Here is a 10,558-nt window from a genome sequence, read left to right on the forward strand (position 1 = left end):
ATTGATCAAATTATATTGATCATTTTTTTTTTTTTTGAAATTTCTCTTTAATTTGTTTCCTTCCTGCAACATTATAACCCTTCTATCAACTCTATTTCTCTTCATTTCCTCCTTTCTTAGTTTTTGACCATAGTAAAAGCTTCATTTTGTTGCCAGATCAAACAGGTCATTTTTACATACTCATATGAATTATTCCTGAGAAAAAATAGTCTGTTAAGTCGGGCAGGGAGGGGAAGGGGGGAGGAGGAATGGGGAGGCATGAATTATTGGGACTTGTACCTTGCAGAAGGGTTGAAATCTACTTTCCAAAAAGTCTCAATATATCATGCTACACAATTTTGTTCAAATTTAATGGCTTGTATATATGACTCATCATATCCAATATCCTAAATTTCTACTAGGCCTGAGATTGATTTAAAGTTTGTACCAGATTTGAGTAGCGTGTCTTATATCATGGAAGAACTCCCACGCTGCGCTGAGATATAGTAGGAGAAACACCAGGAGACTACCAAATCAGTGATATTTGGTAACTGATCACATTGTGGTTGTTACATTTGGAGGTTTTGAGGTCATTCAAGGTACACCATGATCCGTTGAGGCCATTTGATCATTTTTGTACAAATATCATGGAAGAACTCCCACGCTGCGCTGAGATATAGTGGCAGAAACACCAAGAAGCTGCCAAATTAGTGATATTTGGCAACCGATCACATTGTAGCTGCTACATTTGGGGGTTTTGTGGTCATTAAAGGTACAAAGTGAATCTTTAAGGGCATGTGGAAAATTTTGGTACCAATGTCATGGAAGAACTCCCATGCTGCGCTGAGATATAGTGGGAGAAACACCAGGAAACTACCAAATTAGTGATATTTGGCAACAGATTGCATTGTAGCTGCTACATTTGGGGGTTTTGTGGTCATTCAAGGTACAAATTGAGACTTTGAGGGCATGTGAACATTTTGGTACCAATTTCATGGAAGAAATCTCATTCTGCGCTGGGATATAGTGGCAGAAACACCAAGGAACTACCAAATTAGTCACATCTGGCAACTAATCACATTGTGGCTGCTACATTTGGGGGTTTTGTGGTTGTTCAAGGTACACAGTGAATCTTTGACCGCATTTGATCATTTTGGTACCAATATCATGGAAGAACTCCCATTCTGCGCTGAGATATAGTGGCAGAAACATCAAGAAACTACCAAATTAGTCATATTTGGCAACTGATCACATTGTGGCTGCTACATTTGGAGGTTTTGAGGTCATTCAAGGCAAACCATGATCCCTTGAGGCCATTTGATCATTTTTTTACCAATATCATGGAAGAACTCCCATGCTGCACTGGGATATAGTGGCAGAAACAGCAAGAAACTACCAAATTAGTGATATTTGGCAACTGATCAAATTGTGGCTGCTACATTTGGGGGTTTTGTGGTCATTCAAGGTACACAATGAATCTCTGAGGGCATGTTAACATTTTGGTACCAATATCATGGAAGTACTCCCACGCTGGGCTGAGATATAGTGGCGGAAACACCAAGAAACTACCAAATTAGTCATATTTGGCAACTGATCACATTGTGGCTGCTACATTTGGAGGTTTTGAGGTCATCCAAGGTACACCATGATCCCTTGAGGCCATTTGATCATTCTTATGCCAATATCATGGAAGAACTCCCATGCTGGACTGAGATATAGTGGCAGAAACACCAAGAAACTACCAAATCAGTGATATTTGGCAACTAATCACATTGTGGCTGCTACATTTGAGAGTTTTGTGGTCATTCAAGGTGCACAATGAATCTTTAAGGGCATGCAAAAATGTTTTTAGCAATATCATGGAATAACTCTCTCGCTGCACTGAGATATAGTGGCAGAAACACCAAGAAACTGCCAAATTAGTCATATTTGGCAACTGATCACATTGTGGCTGCTACATTTGGAGGTTTTGAGGTCATTCAAGGTACACCATGATCCCTTGAGGCCATTTGATCATTTTAATACCAATATCATGGAAGAACTCCCATGCTGGACTGAGATATAGTGGCAGAAACACCAAGAAACTACCAAATTAGTGATATTTGGCAACTAATCACATTGTGGCTGCTACATTTGAGAGTTTTGTGGTCATTCAAGGTACACAATGAATTCTTAAGTGCATGCAAACATTTTGGTAGCATTATTGTGGAAGAACTCTCTCGCTGCACTGAGATATAGTGGCAGAAACACCAAGAAACTACCAAATTAGTCATATTTGGCAACTGATCACATTGTGGCTGCTTCATTTGGGGGTTTTGTGATTTTTCAAGGTACACAATGAATCTTTGAGGGCATGTGATCATTTGGGTCCCAATATCATGGAAGAACTCCCACTCTGGGTTGAGATATAGGGGCAGAAACACCAAGAAACTGTTGTGACATGGTCATAGTACTCGACTGCGGCACATGTCACATACTTGTATTTAGTCGACTTTTCCATACTAGATTGAAAAGTATCCATTATTTACGAGCTCTACTCACAACAGGTTATGAGCCTCTCGCTAGAGTAGCTTGTTTTTTTTTTCCTCTATACAAGTAACCGGCGCATAGATGAGTATATAATTAGTAGTCCATTCTGGACGAGCAAGTAGTCCTCTCAGGACGAGCCACAAGTAGTCTGCCAGCAAGCTTTTTTTTCTTTCTTCTTTTGTTATCACTCAAATTTGACAAACCTCATCATTTTTGCCTTCCAAGTCAACCTTCATCATCGACGCCAAACTTTTCCGTAATAACCGCTTAAGAGTCTGAGCAAGGCTAGAGCTAGAATCTCCTGGGTCTGTACTGTGTGGCGAACGCTCTGCAGGCGTCTAGGTTGGAGTAATTACCCATAACCACACAGACGGGACTAGGTTTGCCGAAACTCAAAGCTTAGCGATATCGACTGAAAAGTTGGTAGGAGTTAGTTTGCCCCTCAAGATATCGAATTGACCAATCAATCAACAAAACTCTGAATCTTCCACTCCGTTTTTTTTTCTATCTTCTCTCTCTTTCTTTCCCCCCCACTTTTTTCACTTTTTTCCCTTTGCCCACTCCCACCATGTCCGACAACAAACCCCCTTCCAGACGTAACATACCAGGAGCCGTAAACCGACTGGGGGCGCTTCCAGGTCTGCGAACTGTTAAGATAGTGTATTAGCATTTCCCTATGTAGTATGCTTCTAACCTATACACCCACAACTTAGCCTATATTATACATGTATATAGTCTAGTTGTTCTTCTTACTGTTATCCTTTCTCACTGAATGATGATTTTACTTTGATTTACTGTGCTCGGACTTTGTCCTCGACACCTCGTCAAATCTCTCTTAGTCTTGTGTCACCTCAGTTACCCTCAACAGGTTATGAGACCCATGTGCTCCGCCTGTCACACCTTTATATTTTTTTTTACACACTCACTTCCACTGGTATCACTCGTTCTTCCGGACTTTTTTTTTCTTTCAAACTCAACCCCGTCCTTCCCCCCGTATGCGGCGCTACTTGGCTTCCGACTTGTTGTTGCTCATGAACTCGTCGGGACTCGTTGTTGCTTGCGGACTCGTTGTCGCTCTCGGAACTCGTAATTGCTGTCTGAAGTCTTTGGAGATCGTCAGGAGTCGTTCGAGCAACATTGCCGTTCATTCAAACTCGTCCAATCTTGTCAAGGTCCTTCAGGATTCGTTGGTACTCATCAGGGCTCATTGGATCTCGTCTGGTCCATCTCAGGACTTGTTTGAACTCGTCAGGACCTTTCGGAACCCGTTGGAACCCTTCAAAACCTTTCAGGATTCATCGGTACTCACCTGAGTGCGTTCGAACTCGCCAGGACCCTTCGGAGCTCGTCCAAATCATCAGGAATTCTCGTAGCTCGCCTGGACCCTCCATGATTGCCAGGAGCCATCTACGCCGGCCAGGAACTCCCTTTTGCCTTGATTAACTCCCTCTGGCCTCGATTGACTCTCTCTAGCCTCGATTGCCTCTCTCCGACCCCGATCAACTGTCTGCAGACTCGTTCAAGCTTCCAGAACCTCAGTGGCCTCTAACGACCCTCTGCGGCCTGCAGCAACCATCGGCGGCCTCCAGCAACCTCCAATAGCCTTCAGCGACCCTTGGCGGCCTCCAGCAACTTTTGATGGTCTCCAGAAATTCTCGGTGGCTTCAAGTGATCATTGGTAGCCCCTAGCAATTCATTTCTTTTACTATTTCACTTCCTTAGCCTGTGTAACCGCCTCATGTGACTCTGGTTTACTGCTAAAGTGATTTTTTTTTTAACATTTCTTTCCCAAGGTGACCAGATTATTTTTTTTTTTTGGCTGTTTCTTGATGGTCAAACCCCACACCATCAAGACACAGCAATACCGTTCTGGCGATGGCAACTCCGGTCTAGCCTTATAGGTAATTCCTACCCTCCACTTGTTGGATATATTAGATGAAAAATGCTTTTCCCTGCTGCTTGTGTAGGATGGATCTCTACCTTGGTTCATAAAAATTGTTGCCTTTCTCAGTGTGGGTGTATGTACTGACAGCTGCTTGTCCTGACTAACCCCTTTGGCCTAACCAAGCCATTCAAGATCTGGGTATGTGAAGGTTGGACAAGTAGAACTTGTCCTGTATAGAGTTATCAGCAAGGGGGTGTGTTAAGATAGTGTATTAGCATTTCCCTATGTAGTATGCTTCTAACCTATACACCCACAACTTAGCCTATATTATACATGTATATAGTCTAGTTGTTCTTCTTACTGTTATCCTTTCTCACTGAATGATGATTTTACTTTGACTTACTGTGCTCGGACTTTGTCCTCGACACCTCGTCAAATCTCTCTTAGTCTTGTGTCACCTCAGTTACCCTCAACACAAACCATCGACCGGGTCACACCAAAGAATCCAACATTGAAAAACATCCTTGGGCCTCAGGTTACGTCAAACAATTTCTTCCATCGCCGGGTTGGTTGTGCAGCAACAGACGTCAATCGTGGTACTGACTCCTCTTCATTCATGCGTGCTGATAAAGGGAAGGCTTGCGCGTTTTCAGAAGATCTACCCGAGGAAACCATGTTCCAACCAAGGCTCACGGACAGAATGATTGGCTCATCTGCCACGAATTGGCGACGGACGGAAGGCCCTCCACATGTCCAGAATCTCTCTCCACAACCTCTCAATCAAACCGAACCAACAACCCCTCCTCAGATGCCATCGCAGGCTGACATTGCCAGCCTGATAGCAGAAATGAGACTTCAGCGTGAAGAGGAGCGCGCCAGACACCACGAAGTGATGAATCGCAGGGCAGATCAGGATGCAAGGATCAGACAACGGTTGTTACTCGATGAGGCTACTAAACTCTCGGCTATAGCTTCAGCGGCGGTTAAGAAAATCCACCCCGATTGCATCCTGAAGATCGATGGATCAAACATCACCGAGTGGGAAGCCGCCCTGGCCGTCGTCGCTTTTGAGCGCTTTCAATACCAACACTTCTACACGCCCGCTGAAGGCTATGTTGCCGACCCGCATCACGAGCAGATTGCCCGTGAAATCATACACTCCTCAGTGCACTGCGACTTGGCCTACGACCTTTTGGACCTCAACAACTCAGCTGAAGTCGTCCAGCACTTGACTAGCAAGTTTCGTGTGATCAACAGAGCGAAGCAACTCCAAGCGTGGGAGACCCTCAAGAAAATCAATCTTACCGACTACAGCAGTTTGGCCGAGGCAATCGCAGCATTTGACAGATGCGCAAAAACGTTCATCGAGCAGCGTGTGGAGTTCACGTGGGACACCGTTATGGGATTCATCATGCAATCGAATCTCAACACCAATCTTTGCCCTGTCCTGGATCGCAAAGTAGACCTCTTCATGGAGACCCATGAATCTGAAAATCCGATCTCCAACGACATCCTCCGGTTTTGGGATGCAGCCCGCTCTGAACAACGACTAGCGGAAGAAACAGGACGTGCGGAGTTGTCTGCTTTAAAAGTCTCACTAGCTAGCCAAACAGACTCTAGCTTTTCAGGACCCGTTTCAGGAAACATCTCAGGTTCAATTGAAGACTCAAAGATCACTGCTATGGCAGTACAGAAGCCTCCGGATTGCTACATATGCAAGCAAGTTGGACACATTGCTCCACATTGCCCAACCAGCCGCAAGAATACACAAGCTCAACGTAACACCGGCACCGTTCCCCCTCCCTGTCTGAGCTTTCCCTCATGCTCGGTTACTTACAATTACAGCCGCATTCCCTACATCAAACCATCCCAACCAGAAGTTTGACAAAATCCTTCTTCCCGACCCACTGGAGTATCGCACCCCAGGACCGGTAACCCTGTCCCACCAACAAAAACTGTGGAAACAAGGCAAATCAACCCTGACTTGTTTTCAGAGGAAGAGGAAGAAGTCAAATACACTTTTGAGAATGAAGACCTGTCAGCCGAACCCACTGGCCATCGTTTCAATCTCCGGGAAATGACCGTAGACCGCGACGGTCAAGAAGTCATCTGGGACACCGGTGCCTCAGATAATGTCACTGGGGACAGGTACGCACTGTTTGACTTCACATTGCTAGAACAACCGATTGCTGTCAAGGTTGCCACTGACTTGGCGTGTGATTTCATCACAGGTACGGGTACTTTGAGATTTGCCGGGATGAACAAAATGACTATCGCTGTTAAGAAGGTCTATTACTATGAGCGAGCAAGGTCCACTCTACTTTCCATTGCTGCGTTCAAGAAATCAAATGCTCAGTTCAAAGTAAACACTAATTTTGACTCTATTGATCTGCTATCTAGCGACGGAAAAGTTCTCCTCCGAAGCATATTCAATGCGACAAAAAACTCGTGGCCGGTGATTCGACCTATGCGTGCTTTCTCTTCCCTTCCCTACTGCCCATCTACTTTGTTTCCCAACTGTTTCTCACCTGCAATTGAGGCACATGCCGTTTTCAAGTCACCTACTCTGGTTGAACATAGCCAGTTCACATGGAACGCTGAGGATCTTACTGCAGATGAGAAGACCCTCCTTTTTTGGCATTGGTTGTTTGGACATGCTAGCCTCAGGAAAATAAGGAGAATGGTCAAGCTTCAGCTTGGATATGGTTTGCCTGCAACAATGCCCAGAGGCTCCATCAAATGCCCCGTGTGCGCCATATGCAAAGCAACTAGGACGTCAGCACTCGGTCCTTCAAATTGTGTGTCTGGTAAGTTATCTGTAGTTTGTGTCAACCTAATGGGCCCTTTCGACACACCAACGCTGAGCGGCGGAAAATATGCGCTAACTATTCGAGATGTGTACACGTCTTACAGTGAAGTAAAGATTTTAAAAACAAAAGGGGAAGCGGCGGCGATACTGATGCAAACCGTAACGCAATGGGAAACTCAGACCGACAGCAAATTGAAAATACTACAATCTGACAACGGTGGTGAATTTGACTCAAAAGTCCTTGGGGATTTCCTCAGTAAGAAAGGTGTCGTGGCTGAACGGTCCTTGCCATATCACCATTTCCAAAATGGAGCAGCGGAGTGCTACAACCGTACGGTCTCCGATGGGACGTGAGTTTTGGGGTTACACCTTTATGTGGTCAGCATGGACACTAAACCGCATACCTAATCGGATAACAAAAGAGAAGACTCCGTATGAATGTTTCTTCGGAGACAAACCTCAGCTTGATAGAACACGGGTTTTTGGGTCCAGAGCCTACGTCCTTGTGGCACCGGAGAAACAAAAGAAATTGGACGGCCGAGCAGTTGAAGGGCTAGTTGTAGGACACCTGGCGGAGTCGAAAGGCTGGACGTTCTGGCTCCCTGCAACCAAGAAGCTGGTATCCTCCGCTTGGGCGGAATTTGGACGCAACGCTCTACCGTTGACCGCGGTCGTGGCGACTTCTGGAGACTTGAAGAAGGCTGAAATGCTACCATTGATCACCAAACCTGCGGCAGAATCAAGACATCTGGAGCTGGGTGACTTCACCGAAGAGCGTCAAGTTGAACTCCAAGAAGAGGCAGTTGATGCGGTATTAAAGGATTGTCACGATGAGTCCAACGAGATCCCGTCGTCTTTCAAAGAAGCTATGCGATCCAAAGATGCAGCGCGATGGAAGGAGGCTATCAATACCAAATTGGCCAACCTGAAGAGAAAATCAGTTTGGGTTGTACGCCGCCTACCGAGCAAACATTGAAAACTCGGTGCTAGATGGGTCTTTGCAAAGAAGACCAATTCCAATGGTTCCATCAAGTTCAAGGTGCTTTACGTAGCCAAAGGATTTAATCAAAAGGAGGGGACTGATTTTGCGCACACGTTTGCACCAACGGCGACCTTCACATTGATGCGCATCCTGCTTACTCTGGCAGCAAAGAATAACTGGCCCGTCTACAACTTTGATTTCGTGGCGGCTTACCTGAATGCGCCCATCGATGAAGAAGTATGGGTACAGGCGCCTGAAGGGCTAGACGTCGAAGCAGGGGAAGCGTGCCTTCTGAAGAAGGCACTTTACGGGATGAAAAAAGCTGCTCGATGCTGGTGGAAACACCTGCGCGGTACTCTAGCTGATCTGGGTTACATATCCAGTTATTATGACTCAAGTGTTTACACTCTCAGCAAAAAGGTCAACCGTTCAATAATTTGGGTTCACGTTGACAATGGTATTGTCACCGGCTCCTCTGATGAGGCACTCAAACTACTTGAAACACAATTAAAAGGAAGTTTGGAAATCAAGTGGGAAGAAGGTCTTTCAAGCATGGTGGGAGTCAAGATCACGCGTACGGAAGATGGTTTTGAACTACGACAACCTTGTCTGATCTCGAAAATCCTGAATAAACGATGGGATGGTGTCTCTCTTGCATCATCTCCGCTCCCGGAAGGGTATTCTGCTAACTCTGACGACAAAGAGCCGGGAGTGAACAGTACGGATTACTTATCTGCTATTGGCAGTCTCAGCTATGTTGCTGTTGGAACTAGACCCGATATCACGTACAGTGTGAACTATCTTGCACATTTCTCAGCCCGACCCTCAACGATCCACTGGAAAGGCCTACGCCATCTGATCAACTACCTAGCAAAATCAAGGGACATGCCACTGAAGATCCAACCGTCTAAGATTTGCCATTCACCGGTGAATTGCTACGTCGATGCAAACTGGGGAGGTCCCAACTCCAGATCATCATACGGTGTACTCATTTGACTGTACGGTGCGCCCATCATGTGGGTGTCACGCAGACTGGTTACAGTGGCAAGCTCGACGTGCCAGGCGGAGTACATGGCACTTGGACACAACACTAGACACACACTGTGGATCAGGAACTTACTGGCGGACATTATTGGAGCGGATTGTGTTGTGAAAATCCTCTGTGACAATCAGTCAGCTGTGAAGATTGGTTGTGAGGACGCTTCCAACAAGAGGGCACAACATGTAGAACAAGACTTTTATGTTACAAACCAAGCTCTCTTTCAACAAAAAACCTCTCTGACGTGGATCCCTGGGAAAGAACAACTGGCCGACATCCTGACAAAAGCTTTGGGAAAATCAGCACACAAACATCTTGCAGCGGTAGTTCAAGGTCATGCGGGTTAATTTCTTCTTTAATTTCTTCTCCTCTGTTTTACTCTCAGCTATCCCATACACATTCTGCCTCTTATTTTATTCGTTGTTATTTTTATTTTCCTTATTATTCCTTTTATTTTGTTCCTCTTCTGTTTTTTTTTTTTTTTCTGTTTTTCATTTTCCATATTAGTGTTGGTTTCTTGTCGAGGGGGGGGATGTTGCGACATGGTCATAGTACTCGACTGCGGCACATGTCACATACTTGTATTTAGTCTACTTGTCCATACTAGATTGAAAAGTATCCATTATTTACGAGCTCTACTCACAACAGAAACTACCAAATTAGAGGTATTTGGCAACTGATCAAATTGTGGCTGCTACATTTGGGGGTTTTGTGGTCATTCAAGGAACCCAATGAATTTCTGAGGGCATGTTAACATTTTGGTACCAATATCATGGCGGAAATCCCACGCTGCGCTGAGATATAGTGGGAGAAACACCAGGGAACTACCAAATTAGTGATATTTGGCAATGGATCACATTGTAGCTGCTACATTTGGGGGTTTTGTGGTCATTCAAGGTACAAATTGAGACGTTGAGGGCATGTGAACATTTTGGTACCAATATCATGGAAGAACTTCCACGCTGCACTGAGATATAGTGGCAGAAAAACCAAGAAACTGCCAAATTAGTCATATTTGGCAACTGATCACATTGTGGCTGCTACATTTGGGGGTTTTGTGGTCATTCAAGGGACACAGGAAATCTTTGACCGCATTTGATCATTTTTGTACCAACATCATGGAAGAACTCCCATGCTGCGCTGGGATATAGTGGCAGAAACACCAGGAAACTAGCAAATTAGTCATATTTGGCAGCTGATCACATTGTGGCTGCTACATTTGGAGGTTTTGAGGTCATTCAAGGTAAAACATGATCCCTTGAGGCCATGTGATCATTTTTGTACCAATATCATGGAAGAACTCCCATGCTGCGCTGAGATATAGTGGGAGAAACA

At 45.0% G+C, this 10,558-nt stretch overlaps 3 protein-coding genes across 3 annotated transcripts; all 3 read left to right on the plus strand.

The window, feature by feature from the left end:
• Nucleotides 1–3,503: 3,503 nt before the first annotated feature.
• On the plus strand, nucleotides 3,504–3,821 carry PtA15_5A706 (uncharacterized protein; the record flags this gene model as incomplete). Its single annotated transcript, XM_053169496.1, has 1 exon — nucleotides 3,504–3,821. The coding sequence occupies one exon, from the start codon at nucleotides 3,504–3,506 to the stop codon at nucleotides 3,819–3,821; it is 318 nt and encodes a 105-aa protein (XP_053020687.1).
• Nucleotides 3,822–5,009: 1,188 nt separating this feature from the next.
• PtA15_5A707 (uncharacterized protein) lies at nucleotides 5,010–6,278 on the plus strand (the record flags this gene model as incomplete). The annotated part of the gene is made up of 1 exon (XM_053169497.1): nucleotides 5,010–6,278. The coding sequence occupies one exon, from the start codon at nucleotides 5,010–5,012 to the stop codon at nucleotides 6,276–6,278; it is 1,269 nt and encodes a 422-aa protein (XP_053020688.1).
• A 192-nt stretch (nucleotides 6,279–6,470) lies between these two features.
• PtA15_5A708 (uncharacterized protein) lies at nucleotides 6,471–9,180 on the plus strand (the record flags this gene model as incomplete). The annotated part of the gene is made up of 3 exons (XM_053169498.1): nucleotides 6,471–7,552; nucleotides 7,695–8,148; nucleotides 8,209–9,180. The coding sequence occupies 3 exons, from the start codon at nucleotides 6,471–6,473 to the stop codon at nucleotides 9,178–9,180; spliced, it is 2,508 nt and encodes an 835-aa protein (XP_053020689.1).
• Nucleotides 9,181–10,558: the final 1,378 nt, after the last annotated feature.

Source organism: Puccinia triticina, chromosome 5A (assembly GCF_026914185.1).
Source record: "Puccinia triticina chromosome 5A, complete sequence".
In the NCBI taxonomy this organism is placed as follows: Eukaryota; Fungi; Basidiomycota; class Pucciniomycetes; order Pucciniales; family Pucciniaceae; genus Puccinia; species Puccinia triticina.